The sequence below is a fragment of the Penicillium cataractarum genome, assembly GCF_028827025.1.
Source record: "Penicillium cataractarum strain IBT 29864 chromosome Unknown utg000002l, whole genome shotgun sequence".
Taxonomy (NCBI): Eukaryota; Fungi; Ascomycota; class Eurotiomycetes; order Eurotiales; family Aspergillaceae; genus Penicillium; species Penicillium cataractarum.
The window spans coordinates 6,653,421-6,670,796 of record NW_026622738.1 but is presented as its reverse complement, the minus strand read 5'-3'; the positions used below and the strand labels follow the sequence as shown (position 1 = coordinate 6,670,796).

At 52.3% G+C, this 17,376-nt stretch overlaps 8 protein-coding genes across 8 annotated transcripts; 5 read left to right on the top strand and 3 right to left on the bottom strand.

Annotated features, from left to right (window-relative positions):
• Positions 1-1,113: 1,113 nt before the first annotated feature.
• N7496_004434 (uncharacterized protein) lies at positions 1,114-4,763 on the top strand (the record flags this gene model as incomplete). Its single annotated transcript, XM_056697365.1, has 2 exons — positions 1,114-1,545; positions 1,638-4,763. The coding sequence occupies 2 exons, from the start codon at positions 1,114-1,116 to the stop codon at positions 4,761-4,763; spliced, it is 3,558 nt and encodes a 1,185-aa protein (XP_056559577.1).
• Positions 4,764-5,336: 573 nt separating this feature from the next.
• Positions 5,337-6,476, top strand: N7496_004433 (cleavage and polyadenylation specificity factor subunit 5; the record flags this gene model as incomplete). The annotated part of the gene is made up of 4 exons (XM_056697364.1): positions 5,337-5,477; positions 5,516-5,805; positions 5,869-6,116; positions 6,208-6,476. 4 exons carry the CDS (start codon positions 5,337-5,339, stop codon positions 6,474-6,476), a joined length of 948 nt encoding a protein of 315 aa, XP_056559576.1.
• A 1,492-nt stretch (positions 6,477-7,968) lies between these two features.
• N7496_004432 (Lipase class 3) lies at positions 7,969-10,722 on the top strand (the record flags this gene model as incomplete). Its single annotated transcript, XM_056697363.1, has 7 exons — positions 7,969-8,050; positions 8,111-8,276; positions 8,333-8,669; positions 8,724-8,973; positions 9,510-9,924; positions 9,980-10,455; positions 10,514-10,722. 7 exons carry the CDS (start codon positions 7,969-7,971, stop codon positions 10,720-10,722), a joined length of 1,935 nt encoding a protein of 644 aa, XP_056559575.1.
• A 564-nt stretch (positions 10,723-11,286) lies between these two features.
• Positions 11,287-12,102, top strand: N7496_004431 (putative dephospho-CoA kinase; the record flags this gene model as incomplete). The annotated part of the gene is made up of 1 exon (XM_056697362.1): positions 11,287-12,102. One exon carries the CDS (start codon positions 11,287-11,289, stop codon positions 12,100-12,102), a length of 816 nt encoding a protein of 271 aa, XP_056559574.1.
• Positions 12,103-12,384: 282 nt separating this feature from the next.
• Positions 12,385-13,223, bottom strand: N7496_004430 (uncharacterized protein; the record flags this gene model as incomplete). The annotated part of the gene is made up of 3 exons (XM_056697361.1): positions 12,385-12,681; positions 12,745-13,101; positions 13,155-13,223. 3 exons carry the CDS (start codon positions 13,221-13,223, stop codon positions 12,385-12,387), a joined length of 723 nt encoding a protein of 240 aa, XP_056559573.1.
• A 252-nt stretch (positions 13,224-13,475) lies between these two features.
• Positions 13,476-14,236, top strand: N7496_004429 (zinc-finger domain-containing protein; the record flags this gene model as incomplete). The annotated part of the gene is made up of 3 exons (XM_056697360.1): positions 13,476-13,787; positions 13,878-14,045; positions 14,108-14,236. 3 exons carry the CDS (start codon positions 13,476-13,478, stop codon positions 14,234-14,236), a joined length of 609 nt encoding a protein of 202 aa, XP_056559572.1.
• Positions 14,237-14,615: 379 nt separating this feature from the next.
• N7496_004428 (YjbQ family protein) lies at positions 14,616-15,159 on the bottom strand (the record flags this gene model as incomplete). The annotated part of the gene is made up of 2 exons (XM_056697359.1): positions 14,616-14,774; positions 14,884-15,159. The coding sequence occupies 2 exons, from the start codon at positions 15,157-15,159 to the stop codon at positions 14,616-14,618; spliced, it is 435 nt and encodes a 144-aa protein (XP_056559571.1).
• Positions 15,160-15,537: 378 nt separating this feature from the next.
• Positions 15,538-17,343, bottom strand: N7496_004427 (uncharacterized protein; the record flags this gene model as incomplete). The annotated part of the gene is made up of 2 exons (XM_056697358.1): positions 15,538-16,106; positions 16,158-17,343. The coding sequence occupies 2 exons, from the start codon at positions 17,341-17,343 to the stop codon at positions 15,538-15,540; spliced, it is 1,755 nt and encodes a 584-aa protein (XP_056559570.1).
• Positions 17,344-17,376: the final 33 nt, after the last annotated feature.

Sequence of the window (17,376 nt, the reverse complement as noted above, 5' to 3'; positions counted from 1 at the left end):
ATGTGTCATGTTGTTCAAACCTAAAATGGATCTAAACATGGCTAGATCATTCAAAGGAGCTGTAATCCCTGCAAATGTATTTATCGACCCCACAAGGAGGCTCAACGCCCATAAAAATCCAGCTATAAGAAAACGCTTTGATCAAATTTGTCATTCCAAATGCTGCACATTTTGCTGGGTTCTTCAAATAAAGTTCGAAGTACGGCGTTGTTTTCCGTGCTCTAGAATTGCGTTATATATTCTTCGCGGGCGGATGGCCGAAGGTCCGCGCGTGTCAATCAATGGGGAAGTAAACACCCGTGATGAGTGTTGATTACCTGGTATTTTGAAGGCCGAATTTTTCTGTATAATTCCCAAAATATAACTAGATAGCTAGGTCAGTGCCCGCTGAATATGAGGCTGATATTCCCCCAGCCCAGTCTGTCCCGTCCTGAGTAAGGTTGTTTCTCCAAACAAGGCTCATCCTGGAATTCATCAGGGACATTAGAGCCGCATTTCTCGTGGCGTAAGTCATTACTTGATCTAGCTAGCAAGTAGGGGTCTAAGCGACATACACCGAAACCATATTTAATCAAGTTATAGACGTGGGGCCAGACCCCTTGCTCTGGACATACATTGTACCATCTATACTCAGTATAGTTGGTCTACCCGGGTGACTTGTGGAGTCTGGTATGTCTCACAAAAGAGTAAGCATAGTCCAATACTGTACTCACTATAGGAGTTTGTGTATAATCCTAAGAATCAGCTTACAGAATCATCAATCTGTAAGCTGATTCCCTCCAGTAGTTAGTTGATCCACCGCTTATTGAACTAAGACTCTGAAGTGCATAATCGCCCCCCGCAAGAACCTTACCCCGTGACTCAACGCCACCGCCCCCCTCGATAACGGCAGATCTTGAAGGCTCACCGCCCCTGCGACTATCGCCGAGCCCCTCGGTTGCTTGCAAATCAGAGTCTCTTCTCTCGTCATCACATTCTTCATTTCAACTATCTGTTGTGTGCATATACCCCCCTGATCTATCCTCTTGTGAATTGGCATCTAGTTGGTCTCGGAGCCGCCACCAGCTCCCTCCCATACTTGCCCCATTGTCTGGGTTATTTGGTCATACCTTGATGCTCCCAAGGTCCCCCTCTACTGCGTTGTGGTACAGACGCCTGAGTTGCAATCCAACTGCACGTCCATATTTGCCATTACACATTTCCTCCGTGACTCGCTCCATTTCTCCAATCGCCCCGCTTATTCCTCCTTCCAAGCATCGTTGGGCTCGCTCGTTCTCCCACTCCTCCCTGATCCTCTCCGCCAATTCTCCCACCATGACGCAAATCGAACGCATTACAGAGAACTTGGAGAAGCCTGAGCTGGATGACCGGTCATACCGTGTCATTCGCCTGCCAAACCAACTTGAGGCTCTTCTAGTGCATGACCCAGATACCGACAAGGCCAGTGCCGCGGTAAACGTCAATGTTGGCAACTTTTCCGACCAAGATGATATGCCAGGAATGGCCCACGCAGTTGAGCATCTATTGTTTATGGGAACGAAAAAGGTACGCTGCTGATCGTTTCGGGGGAGCCCCTGTAGAAATGGGCCAAGCGGACAGTACCAATGCTGACGTGCGTTATCTGGCCACATCAATAGTACCCCAAGGAGAATGCCTACAACCAGTATCTAGCCGCCCACTCTGGCTCGTCCAATGCATACACTGCCGCTACCGAAACGAATTATTTCTTTGAAGTATCGGCCACCGGTGACTCCAGCCCCCCAAAGTCGACCGGGCAGAATACCCCAACCGAATCTACAAATGGCACCAATGGGATTGCTAGCGAGACCTCATCTACTATCACTGGAGATTCAGATGCCAAATCACCCCTGTATGGGGCTCTCGATCGATTTGCTCAATTCTTCGTGTCTCCACTTTTCCTAGAGTCGACGTTAGATCGTGAGTTGCGGGCTGTAGACTCTGAGAACAAGAAGAACCTGCAGAGCGATTTGTGGCGGTTGATGCAACTGAACAAGTCACTCTCCAACCCTAAGCACCCATACCATCACTTCTCGACCGGTAATTTGCAGACCTTGAAGGAAGACCCGCAGAAACGCGGTCTCGAGGTCCGCAGCGAGTTCATTCGATTCTATGAGAAGCACTACTCTGCCAACAGGGCCAAGCTGGTGGTCCTGGGACGGGAGACCCTGGACGTGCTTGAGCAGTGGGTTTGGGAATTGTTCGCAGATGTTGAGAACAAGAACCTGCCCCAGAACCGCTGGGATGACGTTCAGCCTTTCTCCGAGGAAGATATGTGCACCCAGGTGTTTGCCAAGCCGGTCATGGATTCGCGCTCTATGGATATGTACTTCCCATTCTTGGATGAGGAGAATCTGAATGATGTCCAGCCCAGCCGGTATATCAGCCATTTGATCGGCCATGAAGGCCCGGGTAGTGTTCTCTCCCACCTCAAGGCAAAGGGCTGGGCCAATGGGCTGTCTGCAGGCGCTATGCCTATCTGCCCTGGATCGGCATTCTTCACTATCTCCGTGCGCCTGACTCCGGAGGGTCTGAAGCAGTACCAGGAAGTCGCCAAGGTGATCTTTGAGTACATTGCGATGATCAAGGAGCGCGAGCCGGAGCAGTGGATCTTTGACGAGATGAAGAACTTGGCCGAGGTGGATTTCCGGTTCAAGCAGAAGACCCCTGCCAGTCGGTTTACCAGCCGCCTGAGCAGCGTCATGCAGAAGCCTATGCCTCGCGAGTGGTTGCTCAGCGGAGCTCTGCTGCGTCGATTTGACGCCGAAGTTATCAAGAAGGCCATGTCCTACCTGCGCGCTGACAACTTCCGTCTTATTATCGTGTCCCAGGAATACCCTGGCCAGTGGGACCAGAAGGAGAAGTGGTACGGTACCGAGTATAAGGTCGAGAAGATTCCCCAGGACTTCTTGAGCGGCATCCAGAAGGCTTTGCAGTCCACGGAGGCTACTCGCACGTCTACCGTGCACATGCCTCACAAGAACGAGTTTGTCCCGACTCGATTGTCGGTGGAGACCAAGGAGGTTGCGGAGCCCGCAAAGACCCCCAAGTTGATCCGCCATGACGATCGTGTTCGTCTGTGGTTCAAGAAGGATGATCGATTCTGGGTGCCCAAGGGCACTGTTCACGTGACTCTGCGTAACCCTCTGGTGTGGGCTACACCCGCCAACCTCATCAAGACGAAGCTCTACTGCGAGTTGGTTCGCGACAGCCTGGATGAGTACTCGTACGACGCCGAGCTTGCTGGGCTGGACTACCACCTTGCGGCCAACATTCTTGGTCTGGATATCTCTGTTGGTGGCTACAATGACAAGATGTCCGTGCTGTTGGACAAGGTGTTGAACACTATGCGCGGCCTGGTGGTCAACCAAGATCGGTTCAACATCATCAAGGAACGTCTGACCCGGGCCTTCCGCAACGCCGAATACCAGCAGCCCTTCTACCAAGTTGGCGACTACACTCGTTACCTGCTGTCTGAGCGCAGCTGGGTCAACGAGCAGTACATCGAGGAACTGGAGCACATCCAAGCCGAAGATGTGATCAACTTCTTCCCCCAACTCTTGGAGCAAACTCACATCGAAGTCCTGGCTCATGGCAACCTCTACAAGGAAGATGCTCTGCGCATGACGGATATGGTTGAGAAGACTCTTGGGGGACGTGCACTGCCCCCATCGCAGTGGTATCTGCGTCGCAACATGGTTATTCCCTCGGGAAGCAACTACGTCTACCCGCGAAGCCTGAAGGACCCTGCCAATGTTAACCACTGTATCGAGTACTATCTATACATTGGCTTCTTCTCTGACGATGCTTTGCGCGCCAAACTGCAGCTCTTCTCTCAGCTTACAGACGAGCCTGCATTCGACCAGCTGCGTAGCAAGGAGCAGCTCGGTTACGTTGTATGGAGTGGATCCCGCTACAATGCAACCACCATGGGCTACCGCGTGATCATCCAGAGTGAGCGTACTGCTCAGTACCTGGAATCCCGCATTGAGTCCTTCCTCCGCGAGTTTGGAAAGACCCTGGAGAGCATGCCTGAGGATGAATTTGAGGGCCACAAGCGCAGTGTGATCAACAAACGTCTGGAGAAGCTCAAGAACCTGGGATCTGAGACTAGCCGCTACTGGTCGCACGTTGGGTCGGAGTACTTTGACTTCTTGCAGCACGAAACTGATGCTGCCAATGTGCGCCTGCTGAGCAAGGCGGACCTCATTGCCTTTTACAAGCAGTACATCGATCCCTCGTCCTCGACCCGCGCCAAGCTGGCCATTCACCTGAATGCGCAGTCCGGTGCCAAGGCTGCGGAAACCGATGCCCATGCCGATGCCTCCCAGAAGCGGTCTCGCTTGATCGAGCTGGTCAAGAAACAGCTTGACGCTGCTGGCTTTGCCGCGGATGCCGACACCTTGACTGCGGCGTTTGAACAACTGGATATGGCAATTATTGACCGCTCCCAGATTGTGTTCCTTGTCAAGACCTTCTTGGCCACGGAGCTGACTTTGTCAGAGGAGCAGATCGCGGTAGTCACCGAAAAGCTGGAGGAAAATCTTGGTGTTCAGCTGAAGCAGCTTGGACTGGAGCCGGAGACCAACGGGGCCAATGGTGCCAACGGTGCCTCGACCGCCAGCCCCCAGGAAGCCATCACCATCACGGACGTGTCTACCTTTAAGGCTCGCCTGCCCGTCAGCACTGGACCCGTGCCCGTGTCTGACCTTACTGAATTTGAAGACTTTGATGCCAAGCTGTGAATCATTTGAAAGTGTTTGTTTTCTATCCAAAGCGAGTTGGGGGTGTTGCTTGGAGCTTGGAGCTTGGACCTGGGGAGCATGTCATGAGAGTTGTGGAGTCGAGTGTAGAGAGCTTCTGCTTTGGCATTGGGTTATACGCTATAATCAATCACATCTACCTATCTACTACCTACAGGTTAACCAAATTCACATCAATTAATACTCGATCATTCATACGCTATCAATCTCATAGCTACCAGATCCTTTAGCCTACAAATAGCAACAGTGGCCAAACTAGAAATGCTATAGCAATAATGCTGACAAAAAGTAGTAGCAGAATACTCTAAGAAAAGTCCTTAGCCAATAAGGAATCGGATTTAAGTACCAATATGAGCCAAGTATGCCAGCGTAGTACTGCACTCTGTTCACACTTCATTCCGCCTTGTCCATTCTGCCTTTTCTCTCTGACCGCTTCCCCGACCGAGTCCCCCATCCCGAACTCACCGCTTTTCTTTGTTTTTGTCCACCATCGCAATCCGGTAGGCGGTCACAGCGATAACGATAACGAGATGCATCACCATCGGCGAAGCTACGATGTTTCTGTTCTTCTTCTCGTCCCTCTTCCTCTCTCTCCTCCTCTCTGTCCTCGTGCACTCCGCGTCCCTCGTCCCTGTTGCAATTCTCCACCGACAAGATGGCAACCACGACGGCGACGGCAATCCAGAGCAGCCACCCGTGAGTAGACAGCTTAGCTTGTCCATCAGATATTCCAGAAAGCAGTGTCGGTACTGACATGGGCCAATTCGCGCAGTCCCATCATCCCCATGGATTTCTCCGCACAGCAACCCGAGACAATTCGCTTGTACCCCCTGAGCAACTACACCTTCGGTACCAAGGAGACTCAGCCCGAGGAAGATCCCTCCGTGCCAGCTCGCCTCAAGCGCCTGGAGGAGCATTATGAGCTCCACGGCATGCGCCGCACCTGCGAGGGCGTCCTCGTCTGCCACGAACACAACCACCCCCACGTTTTGATGCTGCAGATAGCAAATGCATTCTTCAAACTGTATGGAAACTCTCTCTTGGGCGACCAAATATGAGACACACTGCTAACGGCCTCACCTCACAGCCCTGGTGACTACCTCCCTCACGACGAAGAGGAGATCGAGGGCTTCAAGAAGCGCCTGAACGAGCGCCTGGCCCCCGTAGGATCGCAGTTCTCCGGCGAGGGTGTCAATGAGGATTGGGAAATTGGTGATACGCTTGCGCAGTGGTGGCGCCCCAATTTCGAAACCTTCATGTACCCGTTCCTGCCAGCACACATCACCCGGCCAAAGGAGTGCAAGAAGTTGTACTTCATCACCCTGCCGAAGAAGAGTGAGTCGTAGTTCTTTCGTCTTGTCTCTGATACTCGGGACGGTTTCATCGTTGTCTTGTGTCTCTGCTAACGCCTGTCTACTTACTACAGAGGTCCTCTCCGTCCCCAAGAACATGAAGTTGTTGGCGGTCCCCCTCTTCGAGCTGTACGACAACTCGGCGAGATACGGCCCCCAGCTCTCCGCGATCCCGCATTTGCTGTCGCGGTACAACTTCGAGTTCGTGGACGAGAACGACAACGTTGTCGCTGTCACCCCCGGCACTCCGTTGTCAGCGGACCAGATCCCGCGCACCAAGGTGCTGGCGGGCGGTGATGAGGAGGATACGGGGATGATCGATGTCGGCGAAGGGGAGAAGTGAATCGCCGGAGAATAGCCAGAACCCCATGCGAAGGGGACGCGGGGAAGAACCGAGTGAGATCAGACACAATCCCGTCGTTGTTCTTCCCCTTGACGATACATGAATCAACCGAGTCAGTCCTGCATGACTGCCAAAATAATACAACATGAACTCTGTAAACTCCTGCATTTCCCGATACCCTAAACCAAGCTGGGATGAGGCTGCATTTCTCCGAATCATCTCCACGAGTCGGTGTACTTGGCCATCCCTCTTAAACGGGATGGATAAAACTTGGTCATAAACGCCCTAGACAATGTAGGAACCATTCAGGATGCATAGAACAAATCGAACCTGGCGCATTTTCCGCGCGTACTCCGTAACTCCGACGGCGCTGGGACATTCTTTGGGTAAGACGTGCTTTAGCGTTATTCGTTGACCGACAATGTTGTCATCACGCATAGCCCCGCTGCGATCACACTGAAGAATGCGGGATGGGCGCTTACTTCTACTAACTGCAGTAAGTAACTAGTAAGCCAGTAAACTAGTAGAACTACTACATACGTAGTATCGTACCCGCAAAAGTATCGCGTGGATAGAGCGAATTGGGGATAGTTTGCATCGAAAACGGCTTAGTTCTTGCGTACCCCGGAGTTATCAAGTCCACCCTACCAGGATGTATACACTACACTGACTTTCGACTAGGATGTACTTCGTGGCTGAAAGTCTACCAAGTCCACTTTCGTCGGGGAAGTACCGAGGCCGAAGTATACCAAGATTACTATAGAGTCCGTCTCTTTCTCCACAAAAGAAAAAAAAGTTTCTCCTAGCGTGGATCACAGCACGGAATATACACCAAAATCGTACCCCTCCACCGATCCGCCTTCCTCATCCACCCCGGATTCGGGAAAGAATATCATAGAAGAAGACTAAAGTCAATTTAACAAACTAAAAACTAAAAACCATACATACCCACTCCGGTCGTCCTCGTGGTCTAACTCTTCCAACCTTCTACCTGGGTTCCTCCTCATGTCCCCACTCCGTCTAGGTATGCCAGTCTGACTGGTTACATTCGCGTGAAGAATTCCAGCTGCAAGAATGCCGATCTTGCCAGAATCCCCACCAGTCAGGCGTCCGACTCTGGTCAGGAACGGACGACGAGCCGTTTTGGATCGTGAGGAGCTTGGCTAGTGCGGATTCGGAGGTATGCGTGGTGTTTCGTGCTGGCATTTATGGAGGGATGGTCTTCGGATACCCCGCTCGTCATGGAGAAGTGTGGGTTTCGTTTGAAGAAATTTTGCTTGTGATATAGGATAGTCAAGAAGGCATGGAATGAGTATAAAACATCGGTTCAAGTCCTGCTGGTCAGAGAGGTAGGCCACCTAGGGGAGAAGACGATCACCAAGAAAAAAGCAAAAAGTCCGCTTCAGTCCTGGTTGACTTGCGGTTTCCTCTGCATCAGTGTATAGCATTCGTATAGTCGTTTCCAGATTCTGTACAGAGTATAGCAGTGAAGATGGTGTTCATGGGTCAATTTGGGATGCTGGTGGCTATGGCAGCCCTGGCGGTTGCTGCACCGGCACGACCAGTGCCTCGAGGTATGATAGGGAGAAAAGATCTTTGGCGAAAGGTCTGGCACAGGCTAACATTATGCGCAGATGTCTCATCCGCTACGTTGAGCGAGTTGACTCTGTTCGCCGAATATGCGGCGGCCGCGTACTGCTCGAACAATATTGGCTCCACGGGCGATGCCATATCATGCTCAGGAGGCTACTGCCCAGAGGTGCAGTCCGCAGGAGCGACGACCCTATACGAATTTGAAGAGTATGTCAAGAAGAATCTCGAGTGCCGTAGACAAGGCCCAACTAACCTCTCATCAGCTCTACCGACTTTGGCGACGTGACAGGCTTCTTCGCCGTCGATAATACCAACAAATTGCTGGTGCTGTCCTTCCGAGGCAGTTCTACCCTCAGCAATTGGATTGCCAACCTAGACTTTGGTTTAACCGATGCCAGTAGCCTCTGCAGTGGCTGCGAGGCTCACTCTGGATTCTACAAGTCCTGGGGAGTCGTCGCTGATACTCTGACCGCGCAAGTTGCGAGTGCCGTGTCGACTTATCCCAGTTATACACTGGTCGTGACCGGTCACAGCCTGGGCGGTGCCTTGGCTGCGCTGGGTGGAACTGCCCTCCGCAATGCGGGATATACTGTGGATATAGTAAGTGATCCCGTTCAGATAGTTCTAGAGTTGACGCTGATGCATGACTGGCAGTATACCTATGGCCAACCACGTGTAGGTAACACCGCGCTGGCCGACTATATGACGAATCAGGGCTCCCTCTGGCGTGTCACCCACTCGAATGACATCGTGCCCAAGCTACCTCCAGCTTCGTGGGGATTCACCCATGCCAGTCCTGAGTACTGGATTACCAGCGGTAATGATGTGACCGTCACGACTAGCGATGTCACCGAAGTCACTGGCGTGGGCTCGAGTGCTGGTAATGCTGGAACAAGTGGAGATAGTGTGTCTGCGCATAACTGGTATATTGTGGATATTGATGGTTGTTCATGAGAGACGATGGCATCATAATGTTGTTAGTATGGAAGTTATGATCATGAATGTGAATGTGAATATGGAATGAATATCAATGGATAAGAAGAAGTATAAAGTCGACCAAAGTCCAGAAAGTGCTTTGGTGTCGGACCCACCGATCGCCCGAAGATTTCCCGAAGCGGACTCGACGAGCTGGCAACTTCAACTTCCGCAACTTTATCATTCAACTCGTCCTCTTGAATATCTTCAACATTACCTCTTTGATTTTCTTTCGCACGATCAATTGTGCTATCTAAGTTTAAACTATCTTGTCTACTTTTCTCGTTCGTTCCCCGAATCACTCGTCCGAGCGCTAGGCTGCAGTCTCCAGCTGGTGCGACCAAGCTGAACTCCCCGCGCTTTACACTCGCCCCCTGCTCTTCTCCTCCAACGCCCAACGGACCAACATTATGCGACTCTAAAGCACATCCAAAGCTCTATCCGATGTCTGATCCCTGGTGACAGCTCAGCGCCTGTCACCTCCCCCCAATATCGCCATGTTGTTCGCCCCGAGCGGACCGCAGAGTCCCCGTCGTCGCAATCGCCTGAAAGCTATCTTTATCACCATCGGCATCGTCCTCGCAATTTATTTCCTTTTCTTCGCCGGCAACGAATCTTCCCATTCCACCTATCATGACCAACCTAACAAATATGCGCATAAACCTGAATCCCTCACGACACCCAAGGCTGCGGACGAGCTGGCTCGCCCTGTGGTCCGACGACACAAGGATATGGTCGTGGCCAGCATGAAGAGTGATGATACCTCGTGGCTGGCCGAGTACTTTCAAGATTGGTCGCGGAGTATCTACGTGGTGGATGATATGAATGCCCCGTTGACCGTTGCGCGCAACAAAGGGCGCGAGTCGATGGTGTATTTGACGTGAGTCTCAAGCTCGAAATTTGACTTGATCATGCTAGTATGGTTCGATGATTAGGGTCGCTGACATGAAACCCCTCTTGACTCACAGATACATCATTGACAACTACGAAAACCTTCCCGATATAATGCTCTTCATCCACTCCCAGCGCTACCAATGGCACAACGACGACCCCTACTACGACGGTGTCCCCATGTTGCGCAACTTCCAAACCTCCTACCTCCAAAAAGAAGGATACGTGAACCTCCGCTGTGTCTGGACCCTCGGTTGCCCAGTGGAGATTCACCCCCTCAGCGATATCCACCGTGAAGACGTACACGCGGGCGAGTACTTCAAACATGCCTTTATTGAATTATTCCCCGATAAACCGGTGCCCGAAGAAGTCGGCGTATCATGTTGCGCGCAGTTCGGTGTGACTCGGGACCGAGTATTGATGCGGCCCAAGAGCGACTATGAATTCTATCGCAAGTGGCTTACGGAAACGGAATTGAAGGACGAGATGAGTGGACGGATCATGGAGTATTCATGGCATAGTATGTGCACCTAGTCATTTTGTCGGTTCTTAAATCGATACTAACGTTTTTGCTGCAGTGATATTCGGCAAGGAGCCTGTCCACTGCCCGGATGCCAAAGAATGCTACTGCAATGTCTTTGGGCTGTGCAATTTGAATTGTCCCGGACCGAATGCGTGCGATGACCGATATGTTCTGCCTCCCTACTCACCGCTGCCCAAGGGCTGGCCGTATCTTGGGTGGAATGGCCAGAAGCAGGACCCAACACATGGGCTGCCTGAATCTTGAGAGTGTAGATCCTCATCACACTATCGGAACTGCTCGATGAACCTCGTTGTAAAGGGCGAAAGCGGAAGCACTCATGGTCATCACCAGAGCCCTGCCCAAGTCGGGCCATCATAACCTGCACTTCTAGCGGCACAGCTGTCGCGCAATCCTCCACTACCTGGCAAGATTCAGTATAAGTTTGCGACTGACTTGCAATTCGAGCTTGGAAGATCTTCCACGCCGGCCGAGACTAGAAGCCGCACCAATCCAGATCAGCAAAATCTGGAAAGCATCTCGCATATTTGAATGCGATCTACCTGTATCAGTAACGTATATAGCCAAACCTTGAAATGCTTAATGTCACCTTTGGAAAATGAGCTTTGATGGTCTCCGTACGAAGAGATCGAGATCTTGTAGTTACCGTAGTCCTTCCCCAAAGCGGGCCGAGGTAGTTCGAGTGGATCTCCCCGCAATTTCACCAGCGTCATCGCCAAAACTTCCTTTCTTACTCTTCCACTCTCCAGCAAGAAATTCACCCCCTCAACCTGCCTTGGCTGCAACTCTCCTAGCAGTGCTACTACAGCCATGCTCATCATCGGCCTCACCGGCTCCATAGCCACCGGCAAATCCACCGTCTCCACCATCCTCTCCTCCCCACCCTACTCCCTCCCCATAATCGACGCCGACGTTCTCGCCCGCAAAGTCGTCGAACCAGGCACAGCCGGCTACAAAGCCATAGTGAACTACTTCGGCCCCAGCACACCAGACCTTCTGCTAGAGGATGTCCCTAATCCCTCTCCACATGGCAACCCCCTAAACCGACCCGCCCTGGGCCGGCGCGTCTTCGGCGACACGGACGAACGCAAACGCGATCGCCAAGTGCTGAATAGAATAATTCACCCCGCCGTACGGTGGGAAGTCTATAAGTCGCTCATCTACTATTACCTCCGCGGACAATGGGCGATCGTCCTCGATGTACCGCTTCTCTTTGAAAGTGGCATGGATCTTATCTGTGGCACGGTGATAGTCGTCGGCGTACACGATCCAGCCGTTCAAATGGCCCGTCTCCGCGCGCGAGACGCACATCTGACCGCTGAAGATGCGGAGAACCGTGTCCGCAGTCAAGGTGATGTGCGGACGAAGGCGGCGCAGGCTGAGTTCCGTGGGACAGCGAATGCGAGGGGCGTGGTGGTTTGGAATGATGCGGATAAGGTGGAGTTGGAGGGTGCTATCAAGGGGGCCATGTCCAGTATTGCGGCGTCGAGTCCGAGGTGGTGGGCGTGGGCGTTGTTGATTGCGCCGCCGGTGGGGATGGGGATTGCGGCGTGGAATTTGGTGGTGAATTTTGCGACGCAGAAGGGTTGGGAGAAGAGGAAGAGGGAGGAGAAGGCCAAGTTGTAATGAGATTGTGGGGTGTATACCTTTGTCTTATGGTTTGTACAAGTTGTCTAGAGTTGGGCTTCTTGGCCTATAGATCATACAATCGTTATAGCTTAATATTGTATATTTTATCAGGAATAGAAATGTAATTTTGTACTCGAATATGCATTGACAGCTGTGTACTGTGCTGCCCAAGGACCCCAACGCCAATCAATGCTCCATATTAAACGCCGATTTGACATGACCAGACCACACAGTATATCTGCAGTCCCAAACAAACAACGACTCTACCAAGTCAGGTGCCTAGTGCTTACGCTTTTTCTTTTTCATCGAAGGAGCTCCCATTCTCGGGGATGAAGCTCCGCGCGAGCCGCCGCCCGAAATGCTGTTCATATTATAGAGCTTCTTCGCTTCGGCCTTAGCTTGAGCAGCCTTCTGACGCTCTGCCCTTTCCAGGCCCTTTTGCTTCAATCTCGCATAATATGCGGCGACGGCCTCGGGGTCAGCTGGGTTCTGGTTCATAATACGCTTCAATCTCTTCTCTTCCTCATCTTCCTCATCCTCTGGCTTCGTCTCGGGTTTGTTCTCAAGGACGGGCACCTGGTGGCAAGTTATAAGTCGGAGACATTCGCGATGTAGCTTCAAGAGAGAGAAAAAACTTACAACAGGCTTCTTGCGCATGAAGTTTCCGTATGCGCGACGACCACCCTGGGGAATATCACCCTCCGCATCCAGCGAGTCCGCCGAGAGAACGATTGGCTGCGGAGTGTAGCTCGCAGCAGGGACGTCCAGCACCCATTCTGACTCGCCCGCCTCTGCTGCTTGCCGCGCAATGGCCTCTCGTCGCTTCTCTTCTTCGGCCGCAAGCGCCACGGAAATAGCTTCCAGATCAGACTGGGGAGTCGAGGGACTGGCAAGCTCAGTAGAAAGCCTGGGTCGTTTTGGTGTGTGCTTGCCGTCTGAAGCAGCTGGGCTCTGTGGTTCTTTAGTCGCTGCAGTAGCAGCAGCGCGCTGCATGAACTGGAGAGAAGTTAGCTTTGTGCCGCAAGAATGACATATCCGGCAGAGCATACCTTCATGGTCAACAGACGGGAAGACATGGTCTTCTCCGGCTTTGCAGGGGAACTCGAAGGTCCCGACATGATAGGCGTATAGAATATCTGAAAGCTCTCCAAGTGAGCGCAACGTCGCAAAAAAGATTGCAAAGTCCAGGAAAATCCAACGGCAGAAAACCCGACCAGCTCCGCGGGCCCCAACCCACGGGAGGCGGTGAACAACCACCAAACCACACCTCGCGGATTATTCAGTTCCTGGAACTTCGACCTTCGACTTCCCTCGCCGCAATCCACGTCTGTCCACCCCCACTCCGCTTCCTCGGACTCAATTCGCCCAATATGATGTCCTGCAGTCGTCGCCTCACGACCCTGGCGTCGTTCCGCCCTCTCGCTGTCCGCGCCTACTCCTCCACCGTGCCCCGGCTATCCGAGAACCGCATCCAGGCCAATGACACCGTCGTCAAGCCCAATGCCGAACTGACCGATCGCCACGTCGTCTGGGACGGCCTGATGGAGGAGGACCCCGTCAAGGCGGAGCGCATCCGCAGCCTCCAGGCGCCTAACCGTGCCACCACCTGGGCTGCTAGCCAACAGCCTCGCGAGCAGGCCATGGTTGGCCCTCGTTTTGAGCAGACCGTCATGGAGACTCAGGTGGGTTACCTTTTTTTTTTCGAATTTCTGAGCTAGGGGAGATTCGTCCGAGCTACAAGGAACACAGAAACTGACCAATTGACCACCTAGCCCCGCCCAATGGCCGCCATTGAGCTCATTCACAAGCAACCCGTTCGCTGGACAAAGTCCCGAGTTGTCAGCTGTGACGGTGGCGGTGGTCCTCTCGGTCACCCCAAGGTCTTCATCAACACCGACAAGGCCGAGATCGCGACCTGCGGATACTGCGGTGTCCCCTTCGTAAGTGCCCTACCCCACACAGTATGGGATTCCGAACAATCGACTAATTATCCTATCTACAGGCTCACGAGCAGCACCGCACCTACCTTGAGTCCCTCCCCGCCACCAGCTACCCCCTCGAGCCTACCAACGACCCCGCCGAGGTGAACGAGAGCCAGCGCGTCACGGAGGGTGGCCTCGAGCAGCGGTAAACGACTAGCATCAGATTCCTTTTGTCGGCGTTGTTTCTTCCCCTTGCGTATGTTATATTGGTTTTTGGGCCTGAGGCCGTGTACAGAAATATCGATCAATGGATCTGCCGTTCGCCCGCTGCGTGGTGAAGTGAAATGTTCTAAATCTTGGTGTCCGAGCTGTTGGGATAGGCTCTAAATATCTACCTGAACCGCCTACCCGAGTAAAAGTCGGTAGTGGTGCTGCCATTGTGGTTGGCAATGATACGGTTGCTGAGTTCTTACCAGCGCCGCCATATGTAAACCCAATTGGCCGTTGTATATCCGTAAACAAGAAATGGAAATGTACCCATGCACTCGATCTCCCCCATTATAAAGGCTCTTTCGCTCCATCACCAAGTCAAGCCTTCTCACCCTGGATAGTCGCAACAACCTTGCGCGTGTGCCGACTGGTACGGAACTCGAGGTACCAGATACCCTGCCAGGTACCGGTCGCCAGACGGCCATTGGAAATGGGAATATTCACCGAAGCACCGATGAGCGCAGACTTGATATGAGCCTAGCATACAAAACAAGTATTAGTATCGCGTACAAAGAGCTTCGAATACTCGGTAACCACAAAAGGTCCACTGTAAACAGCAAAAGCAACAAGCTAGAATAAAACCCACCGGCATATCATCCTCGCCCTCCGCAGAATGACGATACAAATTTCCCTTCCGATCATACGGCGCAATACGATCCAGCGCATCACTCATATCAGCCCGGACATCGTCATCCCAGTTCTCATTCAGCGACAGTGCACAACTCGTGTGTTGCACGAACAGGTTCAACATGCCGACCTTGTAATCGCGGATCTCGGGGAGCTCGGAGAGGACGGTGTCGGTGATTAGGTAGGAGCCGCGGCTGCGGGAGGGGAGAGTGAAGTTCTTCTGGAACCAGGACATGGTGTGCGGTGTAGTATGATGTTGAAAAATAGGTGTGCTGGGTTGGGTAGGAAGAGTAAAGCGGGGAGTTTATTTCGACGGATTTAAGTGGGATGCCATTGGGTGGGGGGAAGCGGGCTGATGTCATTTGGGGTCCGCGCGCTGCTTATACTTCTCTACGCGTGAGAGAGAACATTGCAAGGATGAGCAATATGGAGAATAATACATTAGAGGAGCTATGAATAGATCGATAGTCGAGAGCGTGGAGTGGGCATGTTGTGTATGGATAATGCGGAAAACATCACCCAACACTCCGATCAGGGCTATCTCCAAACGTGAAAATATCTTCGACTGGGAAATGAAAGACAGCAGGATTGTCTGAACGTGTGAGCCCAGCTCTCATGCTAAAAATCCAGCTTGAGGATGAGTCACGGGGAATATCCCGCGTGAATGCAGGTCGTCATCGTTTCCAGGAATCACACGTCCTTCCGAATCCAGATGCCGTCTCGGGTCATCTTGGTCCCAGTGCAGTCGTGGCCATTGGGTCTCGATTACCTTCCTCGCGTTCATGTACTGCATTCGACTTGAGTCCCAGAAAACATAACCCCAGAGCTGGATGTTGCGTTCAATCAATATCCCAACTCGATTGTTGTACGTTTCCAACCATAGGAGGGTCCATGCGAGGGGTGGATACACGCCCTTCGGATCCATTGTCTGGTCTCCCTTGAAGGGCAATGGGTCACGCCGATGTTGTTTAAAGTCCCGTTCATCATGCCCCCGCACATGTCTGTAGTCGAGAGTATCCAATCCAAAGGCATCCAAGCTCGTGGTTCCCAGAAAATAGCCGTCCAGTCGGTAGACTAAGTTGTCCTTCACAATCGCCAACAGATCAGGGATTTCCGTTGTCCCCACGAGACTGTGCAAGAGCTCTAACCCCTGAGACAGAAATCCAGCCGTGTACACCACAACTAATTTCACAAGTCAGCGAGATAAACTTCATGAGAGCGAGCCGTACGAACCGTCTTCTTCGTCAAGTGATTCTTCCGTATCTGATTCCGAATCATCAAAGCCAAAACCAACACGCTCAAAAATATCTTTGCAACTGCACTCGAAGAATAGAGTGATGCAGGTGAGCTCCTCGATTTCCCAAGGCTCGTACATTGCTTCGAGTGACGCCAGGATGTAAACACCGTCGAAATCAGGTCGGGGCGCGTCAAAGCCCTTCCCATCGATTCCCGGACGATAGCCAAACAGGTTAGCGCAGATCTGGTACCGGTAAAGAGCACGGTAGATTCGAGCTTTTTCAGTCTGGGTCAGAAGCTCAAAACATCTGCGGGCTCCGGGAGTTTGAGCAAGATTTTCCAATGCCCAGTGAGCGAAATGTCCCAGAAGAGGTTTGACGACTGTCTTGTGGAACGTGATCATGGGAAGGATCTCGTCCAGAGTGAATGTATCGATAGGACGGAGATTGTCGGGAGCTGTACCGTCGGCAGACATCCCATGGGGACTTGTCCACGTGGTGGAGGAACGGTACTTGAGGTATGTTCGCAGGAACTGGGCCACGGAATCCTTGTTGCGCGCGCGTAGATAGTCATGCGTGCCGGAATGGTAAGCCATCTGGGCATCTAGAGCAGCACCACCAAGCATGTTCATGAAAGACTGAAACAGTAAAGTCTTGCGGTTCATAGCATACTGCTCATGGTACACGGGCGATGCATGAACCAAGGCTTTCAAGCTCTTGAAATCCAGTCCAGACAGCAGTCGAAGACGTAGCTCCGGGGGAAGTTTTTCCAAATCAGTACCCTTAGACTGGTTGGCTGGCTGGATGTGAACCATTGGCTCTGTGTCGGGTTCTTTGGGAAGTGTCGGGGCTGAGATTTCAGGTTGGCGTTCAGCTGGCAGCTTCGCTGACACCTCACTCGTGCTCCAATCATTGAGGTTGATGTCACCGACCTTGTCGGCCAGGTATGCAGCGTGTTCAGTGACGGTCGGGGGGCTAGGTTCGGGGGAGTAGACGAAAAGCCACGAGTCGCAAAGCTTGAATCTCGGCCCGGAGTCTCCAAAACGCTTCATGACGAATGTCGATGTCGTGGGAAGGAGGCGAATAAAGGAAAGTCGAGCGAAGCGGAAATGCCAAAGGAGAGTAATTTTATGATTCTGTGGAGGAAGTGAGCCACATGGGCTAGTCAGAAGAGATGAAGTCATTCAACGTGTTTTGAAGGTGCGGATTCCAGAGTA